At 56.4% G+C, this 15,329-nt stretch overlaps 5 protein-coding genes across 5 annotated transcripts in view; 3 read left to right on the top strand and 2 right to left on the bottom strand.

The window, feature by feature from the left end:
* The window catches only part of PTSG_11570 (uncharacterized protein), a 1,925-nt gene extending 98 nt beyond the window's left edge, over window positions 1–1,827 (top strand). Inside the window, exon 1 of the mRNA XM_004998764.1 lies at window positions 1–1,827. This exon is cut by the window's left edge and continues 98 nt beyond it. Within this exon, the coding sequence (XP_004998821.1) occupies window positions 284–1,555 (1,272 nt within the window). The 5' untranslated portion in view covers window positions 1–283 and the 3' untranslated portion in view covers window positions 1,556–1,827.
* A 382-nt stretch (window positions 1,828–2,209) lies between these two features.
* Window positions 2,210–8,267, bottom strand: PTSG_11571 (uncharacterized protein; the record flags this gene model as incomplete). Its single annotated transcript, XM_004998765.1, has 5 exons — window positions 7,892–8,267; window positions 5,876–7,623; window positions 4,298–5,825; window positions 2,671–4,268; window positions 2,210–2,328 (listed from the first exon to the last, which is right to left on the bottom strand). Exons 1-5 carry the CDS (start codon window positions 8,143–8,145, stop codon window positions 2,210–2,212), a joined length of 5,247 nt encoding a protein of 1,748 aa, XP_004998822.1. The 5' UTR covers window positions 8,146–8,267.
* A 1,033-nt stretch (window positions 8,268–9,300) lies between these two features.
* On the top strand, window positions 9,301–11,171 carry PTSG_00272 (methionine sulfoxide reductase A). Its single transcript, XM_004998766.1, has 3 exons — window positions 9,301–9,713; window positions 10,133–10,325; window positions 10,685–11,171. Exons 1-3 carry the CDS (start codon window positions 9,565–9,567, stop codon window positions 10,739–10,741), a joined length of 399 nt encoding a protein of 132 aa, XP_004998823.1. The 5' UTR covers window positions 9,301–9,564; the 3' UTR covers window positions 10,742–11,171.
* A 21-nt stretch (window positions 11,172–11,192) lies between these two features.
* On the bottom strand, window positions 11,193–12,361 carry PTSG_00273 (uncharacterized protein; the record flags this gene model as incomplete). Its single annotated transcript, XM_004998767.1, has 3 exons — window positions 11,193–11,980; window positions 12,163–12,236; window positions 12,355–12,361. 3 exons carry the CDS (start codon window positions 12,359–12,361, stop codon window positions 11,627–11,629), a joined length of 435 nt encoding a protein of 144 aa, XP_004998824.1. The 3' UTR covers window positions 11,193–11,626.
* A 191-nt stretch (window positions 12,362–12,552) lies between these two features.
* Window positions 12,553–15,015, top strand: PTSG_00274 (pyridoxal/pyridoxine/pyridoxamine kinase; the record flags this gene model as incomplete). The annotated part of the gene is made up of 9 exons (XM_004998768.1): window positions 12,553–12,685; window positions 12,954–13,058; window positions 13,261–13,322; window positions 13,431–13,532; window positions 13,694–13,751; window positions 13,915–14,187; window positions 14,413–14,504; window positions 14,678–14,764; window positions 14,956–15,015. 9 exons carry the CDS (start codon window positions 12,553–12,555, stop codon window positions 15,013–15,015), a joined length of 972 nt encoding a protein of 323 aa, XP_004998825.1.
* Between the last annotated feature and the right edge of the window lie 314 nt (window positions 15,016–15,329).

The raw sequence follows: 15,329 nt of genomic DNA on the forward strand, positions 1-15,329 counted from the left end.
CGCCTATCCTTCCCTGTCTCCCATCCCTTCCACCCACTTGTCGCTCTCTCGTAAGCAAAGACCACAGTGAAGGCTCAATCCGCCTTCTTCTCTGGCTGCCGTCACACCTCGAACAGCAACCATCAACCACCATCATCATTCAACCAGTACATGTCGTCACATCAACCCAACGAACATCACATCGCATCGCATTCGCCCGTCCATCCATCCATCCATCCCCATCCATCCATCCATCAGCGTTTGACACGCACACCCACCACCATCGTCAGCAAAGCACGCACGCATGGCGCGATTGCAAGGGGTTGTGGTGGCTGCCGTGGCGGCGATGATCGTCATCGTGCTGCTTGTGATGCAGGCGCGCCTCAACGCCATGAGCGATACGGTGAAGCAGCTACAGACCACCCTACAGTACTCGCAACAGACTGGAGGCGCAGCGCTCGTCGCCGGCAGTGATGCCAGTGCACACGGCGCACGCGGTGCGCGGGGAGATGTTGACGACGCTCTAGGCCAGAGCGTGGATCAGCTCACACATATGGTGCAACAACTCCAGGGCGCCTTCAAGGCCCTCAGTGCCGCCTTGGATGACCAGGCTGTCCAGCAAGAACAACTCAAGCACAACATCGAGCAACACCAACAGCACCAAGGAGGGCCCCAGCATGCGCAAGGCCAGCAGCAGCAAGATCAACCCGCCAAGGCTGCACCGGCAGAGTCGGAGGACGACGACGACGCATTCAGCCATTCCATCAGCGAGCGGGATCCGCGCAGACTGTGCATTGCCGTGCCCTCGGCTGCCCGCCCCGGCGCACCCATGGACCTCATCCTCTCCCGCCTCAAATCCCTCCGGGAAGAGATTGACGGCCACAAGGACAGGGTCGTGCTTCGCCAGGCATACTCTGCCCGCAACAACGTCCAGCAGCGACAGTATGCGCGGCAGCTCGGCTTTGTGGTGGAGGTGGACACGGTTGGCTGGAAGGACCTCAACGCACCGGACATCAAGCTGACCCTCGGCGATCCGATTGACCGCGTGCGGTGGCGATCGCGCCAGGTCGCCGACTTTGCCATGACCCTCAAGCGGTGCGCAGAGTTCAATGTCACGCACGTGCTGCTGCTGGAGGACGACGCGTCGCCGGCCAAGAACTTCACCACCAAGATGTTCAACCGCATCAGCGCCTTGCCCACGCAGGACTTTGGGTACGTGTCGCTGTACAGCGGGCTGAACCCGCCCCCGCCAGCGCCGTGGCGCGAGCTCACGGCCAAGGACGACGAGGGCTGGTTCCACGGCGGGGACGGGCGGCACGGTGCAGTGGCCCTGCTCATGCACCGCAAGCACGTGCCTGGGCTCGCAGACTTTTTGCTTGAGAACAAGCTCGAGCGGCCCGTGGACTGGCTCATCCCAGGATACTTTGGCGCCATGCTCAGGCTGAGGAACTTTGAGCTCATCCCAAACCTCGCCCAGCACATATCCTCCCACTCCACACTGTCGAAGAACAAGAACAGGGAGAAGTGGAAGTCGCACAGCTTTGTCTACGACGAAGCAGAACAACAACAGCAATAACAACAGCAATAGCAGTGGCTCTCATTTGCAGATGTGGTTGGTGGTGGCTGTGGTTGTGGTTGCGGTGTGGTGGTGATTGTGATCCAGCATCTGTATGTAAGCGCACGGGCGGAAGCGCGTGCCTGCGCGTGTGTGAGGAGGAGGAGGAGGGGGTGGTGGGCATATGACCCGGCGGCCGTTTGGGGGTGACCCGCTTGTGACGTGTGTACAAGGTGTTTATACAGTCGCAACTTCAGTCAGCCATTAATGAACCAACACAACGACTGCTGCTGTTGACGTTGTTGTCAAGCACACATTGTGAGAACCAACAGAGAGGGGAAGGGGGTGGGGCAACCAATAATAGCTATGAGTGAAGAAGGGAAGGGGGGGGTAGATGTGATGTGGGGCACTGGGAAATGAAAAGGGACGCATGATAGTAGGGGCGCATGTGCGACGCACCAACACGCTACAATGCAACGCACACTGAAACACACGTATACACAAAAGCTAGGATGTGCACAGAAACATGCGCACATATGCACACAGGGTATACGCACGTGCACAACACACACACACAGACACACACACACACACACACAGACACACACACACACACACACACACACACACACACACACACACACACACACACAAAACAGACAATGAAGCACAACTTCAGGAGGCCAGCGAATAGGAGCGGCCGGTGGAGGGCAGGGTCCAATCGGCTGTGCCGGATGCGTCTGGTGAGCGCTTCCGAGCAATAGCAGTCACCATGGCGAGAACCAGGCACGCAGCTGCAGTCAAGTAATGTGGGGCAGCAGACACGGAGTGATTGGGTGAGCATCGATCGGGCACAAAGATTTATGCAAAGTGATGGAGGAGGAGGGAGTGAGAATGAATGCAGGAGTGCCGTCACAGCAGCAGCAGCAGCAGCAGCAGCAGCAGCTGGCAAAAGCACATACTCTCAACAACGAAGAACGAGCACACACAACACCACACACAGCACAGTACAACACACATAGCACGGAACAACACACCACCAACATCAACAACAAGCAGCACGACATCACGGCAACCATGTACGATCAGTCATGTGCAGGAAAACCCCAGCAGCATGCAGCAGCACAAGAACGCACCGACTCCGGAGATGACAGCGATAAGAGTGAACGCGCGTGTGCGGCGCTGGGTCGTTGCGGTGTTGTTGACACGCCCGCGCCCAGCACTTGAGCGGCGCGCACGGGACCTGGAGGAGGGTGGTGGCGAGCGGTCCGTTTGGTCGTGCTCGTCATCAAGTGCATCCCCAGCGTCGTGATCACGTGGAAGCAGGACAGTGATGTGCTTGTCCCCCTGGCTCTGCAGTGAGGCCAAGAGCATGCTGTCGCGCTGAAGATGCAGCTCAAGCATGTTGCCCATAGCCACGCCAGCGCCCCCCTCCACTGGCTCTTCCCCAAGATCAGCAAACGGCACCGACACGTGCGCGTGCACAGCAAACACGGTGGATGCCGGAGACACCGTCGCACTCTCATCCGCAAGCGGGTGCGTTGTGTCCTGCACTCGAAACAAAAGCGGCCCAGTTGTCCGCAGCGATACCACACCGCTCTGCGCGTGCACGGGAAGCAGGGTGTTCTCTGAAAGCCAGATGGTGAGAAGAACGTGTTTCCGGTCAGACGCATGCCCGTGGGGCTCAGCTGCTGCCACTGCAAGTTGCCGGCAGTTGGAGAGGCGAATGCGGCTCAATGGCACGTCAGCAACGTTTGGCTGCGAGGACAACTCTTCCTGTGCAATCTGAACGCTCACAAACGCCACCGCGCTCACAGCACCACCGCCGCGTGTGCCAGCGACTGACTCCGCCACTGCTGTTTCCGCAACAGCAGCAGCATCCGTTGCACGTGGTCCGGTATCGCCACCAAGGGAGCTTGGGTCGGCAGCGAAGCGAGCAGTAGGTGCAGCGGCAACAAGGATGGAATCGCCATCATCGCCACCGGCAGGCACTGGCACCTGCGCAACAACAAGGCGGCTCGATGCGCTGACAACAACGCCAGCGCTCTCTGCCAGCGGGGGCCCCTGTCTCCTTCGTCGTTCGTGGTACGGCTGCGGCTCTGCACCGACACCTGTGGGATCATGTCTGCTGCCGTCGCTGCTGCTGCCAACAGGGGACGGTGCAGGAGATGTGCGCAGGCCTGCGGGGGCACCTGGAGCCGGAGCCATCGTCGCCTCAGCGTCCAAGATCAAACGGTACAGCAGGTCGCCGTCAAGCAAGTCTGTGAATGTCTGCAGTGCGTACACGAGGCGGTCGGCGGTGGCGATGAGCTGCAGCTCTGTCTCGTCGACATCTCCAACACCAATGGCGACGACAACAGCGCCCGTTGCCTTGAGCGCGCGCGTGGCGTTCGGCAGAGTGGCCGTGTCCTGCGCCTTGCCATCAGAAACGACGACAACAAGCGTGGGCTGCAGTACCGTTCCCGTGGTGTTATCGGTGTCCAACAGAGAATTGGCGACAGTGTCCAGCGCACGGGCGGTGTTGGTGCGGGTGCCAAGGTAAGGCATGCCCGCAATCAGGGAAAACACGCTTGCTCCACCGGAGGCAACGGAAGTTAAACCAAAGGCAACGTCCGGGTCGGTGCCGAATGCCACCGACGCAACGCGAGTGCCGCTGTGCTTCTGTGCAGTGAGAAGCGTTGCCTGGGCCACAAACGCCTTTGCGCGTGTAAAGTCTGATGCTGGAATGCTGCCACTTGCATCCACAACGAAAACAACGTCGACATCCTCTCCAAGTGTCGTCGTCGTCGTCGTCGTTGTTGTTGTTGTTGTTGTTGTTGTTGTTGTTGTTGTTGTTGTTGTTGTTGTTGTTGTTGTTGTTGTTGTTGTTGTTGTTGTTGTTGTTGTTGTTGTTGTTGTTGTTGTTGTTGTTGTTGTTGTTGTCTCTGTTGCAGTCGTGGTCGTCGTGGTAGTGCTTGCTGTGGTCGTGGTCGTCGTGGTGCTCGTGGTAGTGCTTGCTGTGGTTGTTGTTGTTGTTGCTGTTGTTGTTGTTGTTGCTGTTGTTGTTGTTGTTGTTGTTGTTGTTGTTGTTGTTGTTGTTGTTGTTGTTGTTGTTGTTGTTGTTGTTGTTGTTGTTGTTGTTGTTGTTGTTGTTGTTGTTGTTGTTGTTGTTGTTGTTGTTGTTGTTGTTGTTGTAGCGCTTGTAGTAGAAGTAGTGCTTGTTGTAGTGGTGCTGTACTCGGATGGACAGCAGTAGAGTTTTGGTCGTCGTGGTCGTCGTGTCGTCGTGGTGCTCGTGGTTGTGCTTGCTGTGGTTGTGGTGTGGTTGTTGGTGATGACGAGGATGACGTCTCGGGTGTGCTGTACTCGGAGGGGCAGCAATACAGCTTGGGCCCGCAGAAGCTGTTGAGCGGACACGCGTGCCCAGAGCGATCACAGAAGATCAACGCACCCGTGTGGTCGCGAGTCGGCTCATACGGCCCACACAACCCAGATGACGAGCTTGTTGTGCTCGCGCTTGTCGTCGTCGTCGTCGTCTCTGTTGCTGTCGTGGTCGTCGTGGTAGTGCTTGCTGTGGTCGTGGTCGTCGTGGTGCTCGTGGTAGTGCTTGCTGTGGTTGTGGTTGTTGGTGATGATGAGGATGAGGATGACGTCTCTGGTGTGCTGTACTCGGAGGGGCAGCAATACAGCTTGGGCCCGCAGAAGCTGTTGAGCGGACACGCGTGCCCAGAGCGATCACAGAAGATCAACGCACCCGTGTGGTCGCGAGTCGGCTCATACGGCCCACACAACCCAGATGACGAGCTTGTTGTGCTCGCGCTTGTCGTCGTCATCGTCGTCTCTGTTGCTGTCGTGGTCGTCGTGGTAGTGCTTGCTGTGGTCGTGGTCGTCGTGGTGCTCGTGGTTGTGCTTGCTGTGGTTGTGGTTGTTGGTGATGATGAGGATGAGGATGACGTCTCTGGTGTGCTGTACTCGGAGGGGCAGCAATACAGCTTGGGCCCGCAGAAGCTGTTGAGCGGACACGCATGCCCAGAGCGATCACAGAAGATCAACGCACCCGTGTGGTCGCGAGTCGGCTCATACGGCCCACACAACCCAGATGACGAGCTTGTTGTGCTCGCGCTTGTCGTCGTCGTCGTCGTCTCTGTTGCTGTCGTGGTCGTCGTGGTAGTGCTTGCTGTGGTCGTGGTCGTCGTGGTGCTCGTGGTAGTGCTTGCTGTGGTTGTGGTTGTTGGTGATGATGAGGATGAGGATGACGTCTCTGGTGTGCTGTACTCGGACGGGCAGCAATACAGCTTGGGGCCCGCAGAAGCTGTTTGAGCGGACACGCATGCCCAGAGCGATCACAGAAGATCAACGCACCCGTGTGGTCGCGAGTCGGCTCATACGGCCCACACAACCCAGATGACGAGCTTGTTGTGCTCGCGCTTGTCGTCGTCGTCGTCGTCTCTGTTGCTGTCGTGGTCGTCGTGGTAGTGCTTGCTGTGGTCGTGGTCGTCGTGGTGCTCGTGGTAGTGCTTGCTGTGGTTGTCGTTGTCGTTGTGGTGCTCCTCGTTGTGGAATGAACATTGTCACAGAGTGTGCGCTCGAGGCGATCCAGCACAAACGTGTCTGACGGCAGCTGCGAGTACGCCCTAAGTCGCTGCACGCCGGAATCGCCATTATCGGGCGTGCTGATGGACGTGAGCTGCGCTGCGTCCACGCCGGCGCCAATGCCAATGGACGATACAAGCACGCCTGAACGCATGAGGGCGCCCGCTGCACTCAGGAGACGGGCTTCGTCGGAGGCGGGAGCCGCTGTGACGAGAACAACCATTGTTGGCCGCGTAACGCGACCGCCAACCAGCTCGAGCACAGAGCTGTGCACCACTTCCAGCGCAAGACCAGTGTCTGTCGCAGAGCCGATGTACGCGAGGCGAGCGATGGCGCTGTCGATGTCAGCAGGCGAGGCAACGTGCTCCAATGTGAAGCCGACGCGTGTGCGGTCTCCGAACGACACGGCAGCAACACGCGTTGCACCCTCGCCAAAGTCGAACGCGCGCATGGTTGTGCGCAAATGTTCAAGAGTGTACGACCAGTCTGCAGAAGACACTGCCCGAGACGCGTCGAGGGCAAACACAACATCAAACGCCGTGTCCCGACAGCGGAAGGCGTGTGGAGCAGTGGTTGTGGCAGCAGTGGTTGTGGCAGTTGGAGGGCGAGTTGTGGTTGTTGTTGCACGCGTTGTTGTTGCACGCGTTGTTGTGATAGTGTTGGGCACGCAGTGGCATTGCACGCATCCACGCTCGTCCTCGTCGTACATGGCGCGGGCATCTGGTTTGCACAAACACGTGCGCACTTCTGGGCATGCGCCGCTGGAGGTGGTGCTTGTGCTCGGAGGTAGGGTCCGTGCTGTGGTTGACGGCCTTGTTGTTGCCGTGGACTGTGTGCGGGTTGTAAGCTGACGAGTGGTGGTCGTGGTGCCTGGCTCATGTCTGCATGCGCACACGGTGCAGCCAAACTCGTCCACGTACCAGGCGATGAAGGACCCTGGGCGACAGCGACATTGCCGAAACTCGCACACATGTGTGGTGGATGTGGATGGGGCTGTTGTTGTCGGCCCCACCGCTGTTCCTGTTGTTGTGCGTGCTGACCTTGTGGTGGTTGTGCTGGTGGTTGTGGTGTCCTCATTGTCTTCGCAGCGTACGGCGGTGACAATGTCCTGCACAAACTCGTTGGCGTTGACAACGGTGAAATCCGAGCTCCACCGCACGTGCGATTCTGTTGGCGCTGATGCGATGAGGAACAGCTCTGGCACGTTGATGTTGTCACCAACGCCGACAGCAAACACGTCGGCGCGCGCCTTGAGAAGTGGCGCAGCCAGCTGCAGCCGCTCAGGATCTTGCGTGTGTCCGTCGGTCATGACCACGACCACAGCCCGCCCACCACGGTACCCGCCCGCTGGGTTGTCGAGCACGCCGGAGAGCACCAGCTCGAGTGCTGCGCCCGTGTCCGTGGACTTGCCTGCATATGGCAGGCTTGTGAGCGCATTTGTGATGTGCTCCTCTGTGGAGTATGTGTTGAGGGAGAACTGCAGCACAGGATCGGTGCTGAACGTCACCGCAGCCACTCTGCAAACGGTTGGAATGTGCATGCGTGTATGTGTGTGTGTGTGTGTATGTGTATGTGTGTGAGTGTGAGCAAGTGTGTGTGTGTGTGAGTGTGTGCATCGGGTGATTGTATGGCAAAGGAAGCAAGATACTGGGGGAGGCACCTGCAATTCCACGACAAACACACACACACACGCACACACGCACACGCACACGCACACACACACACACACACACACACACACACACACACACACACACACACACAGATCTATGAGTGCAGACTCACTGGATGCTGTTTGTTTCGGTATCGAGGGCACGAACAAAGTGTGAAGCGAAGGTGAGCGTGTGCTGCCAATCTTCCATCCCCACGCTGCCACTCTCGTCCAAGACGAGCACGAGATCAAAGTCGGTACGGGTGCAGTCTGGAGTTGCTGCTACCAAGCTGCTTGACGGCCCGCTACAGCAGGAGATGAGCAGCGTTAACAGCACTGGCCATAGGACTGCAAGAACGCCCACTGCAGGGGCGCCTTGTGATCGCATCTCGAGACGAGTGGGACAAGCAGATGGCCTTGATGGACGCACAGATATGGAGACACAGAAGTGTGTGAGTATGTGTTTGTATGCGTATGCGTATGGGTGTGTGTGTGTGTGTGTGTGTGTGTGTGTGTGTGTGTGTGTGTGTGTGTGAAGAAGTGGGAGAGGGAGAGGGAGAGACAGAGAGAGGAGAGGAGAGGAGGGGGAAAGGAGAGGGAAAGGGTGAGACAAAATGTTTGGTTGAGTGCGAGCGAGTGTGCTGTGCGTGAAACAGCAGCGATTTGAGTCAAAGAGGGTTGGTGTCACTGACGATGGCGATGGTAATCATCAAACAAACAGGGAAGAAAGGCGTCGTGTCTGTCAAGGGATCTCGTGCATTCACAACTCAAAATGACGCGCTTTGTGTTTGTTTGGAGTGCGTGAGGGATGAGGTCAAGAGGGGGAGGGAGAAAGCTTACCCAGAGTCAGCCAAGGTACTGCCGTGCTGCAGGTGCCGCTGATTTCAACTTGTATTGCTGCTGCTGCTGCTGCTGCTGCACCTCAGATCGCCGCTGAAACCCTCCCTCCTGCTGGTGGTGGTGGTGGTGGTGGTGGTGTTTTCGGATGGTGGTGCTTGCGTCGGGGGCAGCAGAGCGCTGGCTGGGCTGGCACGAAAGATGGACGGAGTTGAACGGCACGCAGAGTGCAAGTGCGGCGATTTGTTGCTTGAGCGATACCGTGTGGGTGGGAGAGGGGTTGCGCCTGCGTCGCTTTGCAACAACGGAAGAAAGGAAGAACGCAGGCACGTCGCTCGCGACAGAGACGAGCCGTGGCGCAGCGCTGTCTCCAACGTACTACACGAGTCGCCAAGCTTCCGTCCTGGGAACAGCAGCTGTGGATGTGCGCCATGCGGCATCACCAGTGCCACGGCCAGCGCGTGATCGAGCCGCACAGCAACCACAGCAGTCACTGCGCGAAGCACGAAGCGCGCACGCCACGCACGCATGTTTCGAAACACGCACCGAAGTGCCGAATTTGAAAACAGGCTCGAAGCAATCAGCGAAGGTGGCGAATGAATGAATGGGACGGAAAAAATCGGTTGCGCAGACAAAACGCACAAGCAAGCAAGCAAACAGGCCAGCTCAGCTCGCTTTGCTTTGCTTTGCTTTGCTTTGCTGTCTGCTTGTCGCTGTTTCTTCTTCCTCCACACACGCACTTCTCTTCTCACAACACCCACCACCTTCCTTCCTTCTTTCCTTCCTTCCTTCCTTGTCCTTCTGTCTGTGCTGTGTTGTTGTGCTGATGGGGTGCATCATGAGCCTGGAGAACTCTGGAGGCTCGTCAACGGGGTGCCCGTTGATTGAAGTGAAAACACCCTCGGACAAGCTGCAGACGGCGACGTTTGCGCTTGGCTGATTTTGGGGACCCGACGTGGCCTTTGCAACAATGCCTGGGGTGTTGCGAACTCGCGTCGGGTACACGGGTGGGCACAAGAGCAACCCCACCTACTACAGCCTCGGAGATCACACAGAGGCTGTGCAGATTGAATTCGACCCCAAGGTCGTCACATTCGAACAGCTCCTCGACAAGTTCTGGTGCGCTTGCGTCGCTGTTGTTGGTTGGTGGTTGTTGGTGGTGGTGATTGTGGTGGTGTGCATGCGTCGCTGTTATTGATTGGTGGTGATGGTGGTGGTGATTGGGGTGGTGTGCATGCTGTCTTTCTCTGTGTGTCTGTGTGTATGTGTGTGTGTATGTGTGTATATGTGTGTGTGTGTCTGAGTGAGTGGATTAACAAATGTAACACATTGGTGTGATGACACGCCCTTGGTTTGGATCACCTCTTTGGTTTGTCTGCACTCCACGGTCAACGACGTACCACTTGCTTGCTTGCCTGCGCATTTCAATTTTTTTCTTCTTGTTGGTGGTGTTAGTTAGTGTCATGTAACAGCCCGTCATGTAACAACATTGCTGTCCTGCCTGTCTTGTTTGCTTGCATGAAACTCGGTTTGAACAGGGTGCAGCATGACGCGTCACGCAAGTCCAGCCGCCAGTATCAGAGCGCGTTGTGGTACCAGACAGAAGACCAGAAGCAGGCCATTCTCAAGGCAATTGAGGCCGAGGAGAAGAAGGCTCGCTATCGCGGGCGCAAGATTGCGACACACGTCGCTCCACTTGGCCCCTTCTACCTCGCAGAGGACTACCACCAGGTGCGACAGCAGTTGGTTGTTGTTGTTGTTGTTGTTGTTGTTGTTGTTGTTGTTGTTGTTGTTGTTGTTGTTGTTGTTGTGTTTCTTGTTGTTGTTGTTGTTCTTGTTGTTGTTGTTGTTCTTGTTGTTGTTGTTGTTCTTGTTGTTCTTGTTGTTCTTGTTTTTCTTGTTGTTGTTGCTGCTGCTGCTGTGGTTGTTCTTGTTCTTGTTCTTGTTCTTCTTCCTCCTCTTCTTCGGCTCCTTCTCCTTCTCTTGTTTGCGTTCTTCTACGTCTCTCACTTGCCCTCACTTGAATGCTGTCGCCGCTGTCGCCGCTGCTACTGCTCGTTTGGTCGTGCCTGCCTTGCCTGCATGGACAGAAATACTTGGACCGCTCCCTGCTCGGCCCCTCTACTGAGCACGGAAACTCTCTTTGATTGCGTGGTGCCGCCGATCAAGCCCACGCCGCACGCCTGCGCGTCATTACTACGATGACCGCTCACACACATACACACACACACACATACACACACACTTACACACAACCTTTGTTGTGCCTTCTGCTTTTTCATGTTCTGTACCAATGCGACCACGTTACATCTCAGCAGCATGCGCGAGTGTATGCTGGCATTGAATGGGTGATTGTTTTGTCCATGCTTTGTGATGCTGTTGCCGTAAAGCACTGTGTTGCCGGCCTCAGCTGATGTGCTTCGGTTGTGCACGGCTCATTGGTTCACTTTCCCCCCAGGCCACTTTTGTTTTGCCCTCGAACCTCTGCTGTGTTTGACCCATGCACGCTGGATGATTCACGTCACACACCATCACCACCACATGCACGAATGTCACAATTAAAGCACTCAAGTGTTGGGACGTGTTACAATGTGAGCGTGTGTATGGTTGAGGTAGGAAGAAAGGGTTGACAGAGATGGAAGCACAAACACAGAAACAACAATCGCACAAGCATCAAGCAGCGGCAGCAATGAGACACCCAAATTCAAGCAACACACCGCCTCAAAACACCAGCTAGACAAGACAAACTGCCAGTGCTGCTGGCAAGACAAATGGAAATCGCACGCACATGTGTGTCTTGTGCTGCACCACGGTAGCTCGAAGGCCGTGCAAAACTGGTAGGAAGCACATCACAAGGGACAAGGACAAAGAAAGAGGGGAAGAGGAGAAGAAAAGGTAAACAGAAAAGACGGGGGAAGAGGAGGGAGGGAGGACAAACGACAGTAAACCGCTGAATGAGCCTAAGCACAGCTGTGGCTGTACATGGCCACGGCAAATCACCGTCGCATCATCACCACCACCAAGCAGCCAGCTCAAGGGTTGCAGATGGCGTCAATCTGGGCCTCAATGTCATCCAGCTGGGATGAGATGAGCAGGTCCTGATCGTCGTGCGCCTCCTCGCAGTTCTGGCGCGCCGTCTCAATGTCGACGTCGAGCTGGTCAAATGCACGCTCGTACATGTCCAGGCGCTCAGCCAGCAGCTCGCGGTACCACGACAGCATGCTGTCAATGAAGCTGTCAACCTCGTCAGCAGTGTCGTTGTAGTCGGCACACGGGGTGATGCCGCCAGCGTTCATGAAGTCGTTCCAGGCAGAGATCCAGGACGTGAGCGAGGCTGTCCACGCCTTCCACTCTGGGGTGGAGATGCAAGCAGGGAGAAGTTGAACCTGGAATGAAATGATGAGTGAGTGTGTGTTGGGTGTGTGCGTATGTGTGAATGAAAATGTGTGTGTGTGTGTGTGTGTGTGTGTGTGTGTGTGTGTGTGTGTGTGTACGTGTGTTTATGTGTACGTGTGTTTATGTGCAGCCGTGCGGATGTGTGTGTGTGTGTGTGTGTGTGTGTGCTTACTGTCTCCAGTACTGGGCGGTGAAGCCGAAGATCTCCGGCCGCTGTCCTTGGATTGGCTTGCACAGACTCGCATCCTACACACAACACACAACACACGCGCACAGTGGAGTGGTGATGACTGAAATGGCGAGCAAGCGTGCAGCAACAGTGTAGCAACCACATGACCCGCCTCCCCTCCGGCAACGTACGCACCTGGCATGGACAAGCGGCCGTTGGTGCCGCTGCTGCTGCGTGCTGGGTGCTGGAACCAATCACAACAACAGCAACCAGCAACAACAACAGCACCACGTTCACTGACATCATCATCATCAGAGTGCATGCACAACAAACACAAACAACAACAGACGCCAATTATTGCGCGCTGACACACCACCACACTCACAACACGGCATGGCACGGGTGCTGTCGATTCAGAGCCATGTGGTGCATGGCTATGTCGGGAACAAGGCAGCGACCTTCCCGCTCCAAGTGCTTGGCTTTGAGGTCGACGCCATCAACTCTGTCCAGTTCTCAAACCACACAGGTGTGTGTGTGTGTGTGTGTGTGTGTGTGTGTGTGTGTGTGTGTGTGTGCTTGTGTGTGTGTGTGTGTGCCTGTGTGCCTGTGTCTGTGTGTGTGTGTGTGTGTGTGTGTGTCTGTCTGTCTGTCTGTCTGTCTGTCTATCTGTGTGTGTGTTTGCGACTGTCCCTTCGGCTTCCTCATCACCACACACTCTGCACACGTACATCTCCTCTCTTCCACACCGCTCATCCTTCTTGCCTACCTCCTCACCCCGACTCTCGCGCCTGCAGGGTACTCGCAAGTCAAAGGGACAAAGCAGACGGCCGAGGAGCTGTGGGACCTCTTCTCCGGACTCGAGCACAACGACCTTCTCTCCTACACCCACATCCTCACAGGTGCGTTGTCTCGTGCACCTGCGAGCATGCACCCATGTTTCCACACACATGGCCATGCGTTGGCATTGCACCACGCCACAGCACGTGTGCATGCACATCCAATGCCTCCGTTTCTGCCATACACACACACACACACGCTTGCACACGCGCGCATGCATGCATGTAACTTGCTTCCCCCCTGGCCGCGCCTTGTCCAACACAGGCTATGTTGGCAGTGCGGAGTTCCTCTCCACTGTCGTGCGCATTGTGCGGAAACTCAAGGAGGTGTGTGTGTCTGTGTGTGCGTGTGTGTGTCTGTGTGTGTGTGTGTGTCTGTCTGTCTGTCTGTGTACATGCAAAGTCTATGTTGTGCTCATCCACTGACCGCCTCAGCCAGCTCACCAATTGGCTCTTCCCCACCACTACAACAACAAGGTGAACCCGGATATTGTGACCCAGTCCTCGGAGACCATGGCCAACTCTACGTCCCAGCAGGTTGTGTGTGTATCGTCGAGGCGTGTGTGTCGCTGCCCGTCGATGTCCGTGTGACGGCTTGTCTATGATAGTGATGCTTCTGTCGCTCAATCACGCATTTGCTTCCGCGTGCCGTCGCGTTTGCATGGGGTGCAGACTTGGTTCCTGTGTTTCGCACAGAGTTGATACCGCTCGCCGACATTGTCACGCCAAACCAGTTTGAGCTGGAGATGATCTTGGGTCCGTTGAACAGCGCTCTCGGCGATGTCCTGCCTGTTGTGCAACTGCAATGCGCCTCCTCCTCTCATGGACGTTCATCACCCACTGGTCTACTGTCCAATGTAGCATCTCACCCGCTCCATTGTTCACACGACGCACACCGCAACACGCCGCCCCATTTTAGAGTGCGACATCAAATCTGAGGCGATGGCGTTTGAGGCGCTGCAGCGGTGCTTGGCACTCGGTATCAAGCACGCCGTGCTGACCAGCTTCCACGGCGACACCCGCGAGCGGATTACCTTGCTCGGCTGTGCCCATCCACAGCGAAGCAAGGAACAGGCAGAAGCGGCACAGGGAAGCACTGCGGACGGTGATGGAGGTGACGGAGACGTGACGTCTGAGCTGACACGATACCGCCTCACTGTTCCTCGGTTCGATTTCTACTTCACCGGCACAGGTAGGTGTGTGTGTGTGTTTGCGTGTGTGTGCGTGTTTGCGTGTGCGTGCTTGTGTGTGTGTTTGCGTGTGTGTGTGCGTGTTTGTGTGTGCATGTGCGTGTTTGCGTGTGTGTGACTGTGTGACTGTGTGACCGTGTGACCGTGTGTGGCAGTGTTGTGTGTGTCTTGGTCGTGAGTTGTGTGACCGTCGACGGCCACATCACCATATCCGCACGCGTTATCAGGCGACCTGCTCTCTGCGCTCATCCTCGCGCGCACGTGGGAGGCGCCTGCAGACCCGATGACAGCGGTCGCAAAGGCAGCAGCATCCCTCCAGGTGTGTGTGTGTGTGTGTGTGTGTGTGTGTGTGTGTGTGTGTGCCTGCCTGCCTGTCTCTCTGTCTGTCTCTGCCTGCCTGTCTGTCTCTATGTCTGTTGCTTTGTGAGTGAGTGTGAGTGAGTGTGTGCGTGCTCACACCACGAGTCGCCTGTGTGATGTGGGGGTGTGCAGGGTGTGTGCCAACACACGTACGAGTACTGTCGCCATGTGGAAGCACCGACGGCGCGGCACAAAGAGCTGCGGCTCATCCAGAGCAAGGTCAGCTCTTTTGTGTGTGTGTGTGTGTGTGTGTGTGTCTGTGTGTGTGTCTGTGTGTGTCTGTGTGTCTGTGTCTGTGTCTGTGTCTGTGTCTCTGTCTGTGTCTCTGTCTGTGTCTCTGTCTGTCTATGCACGCGTGCTTGTGTTCGGCTTGCTCGTGTCTTACACCGCGTCATCATCCCATGCACCAGCACCAGGATCACATTGAGTCGCCCGATTTGAATCTGCTCCGCGAGTGCGAGAAGCTGTAGGCCAGTCAAAGTCCAAGCCATTCCATCCTTGAGCAGTGGCCGTGAAAGAGTGTGTCTGTGTGTCTGTGTGTCTGTGTGTCATTGTGTCTGTGTGTCATTGTCGTGTGCTGTCTCGTTGCAGTGTGCTTTCTCCCAGTCTCAAGTTTGCTGTTGCTTGTGCCAACAGTGCCAAGAGTAGGTTCAAATACACAACCTTGTAATTCCTGAAGGGAAGGGGATGTGCAAGCAACAGTCACGCGCCTTCAACAAAACAGCACAGCATAGCATATGGGCAGCAAAACAAAGGCAACACACCAACACATCTGCATATGCCT

Source organism: Salpingoeca rosetta (genome assembly GCF_000188695.1).
Source record: "Salpingoeca rosetta unplaced genomic scaffold supercont1.1, whole genome shotgun sequence".
NCBI lineage: Eukaryota > Choanoflagellata > Craspedida > Salpingoecidae > Salpingoeca > Salpingoeca rosetta.

Coding starts and splice junctions, on each gene's coding strand:
- PTSG_00272 (XM_004998766.1), top strand. CDS start 9,565: ATGCCTGGGGTGTTGCGAACTCGCGTCGGGTACACGGGTGGGCACAAG. Junction 9,714..10,132: donor CAGCTCCTCGACAAGTTCTG/GTGCGCTTGCGT, acceptor CGGTTTGAACAG/GGTGCAGCATGACGCGTCAC. Junction 10,326..10,684: donor TCGCAGAGGACTACCACCAG/GTGCGACAGCAG, acceptor CTGCATGGACAG/AAATACTTGGACCGCTCCCT.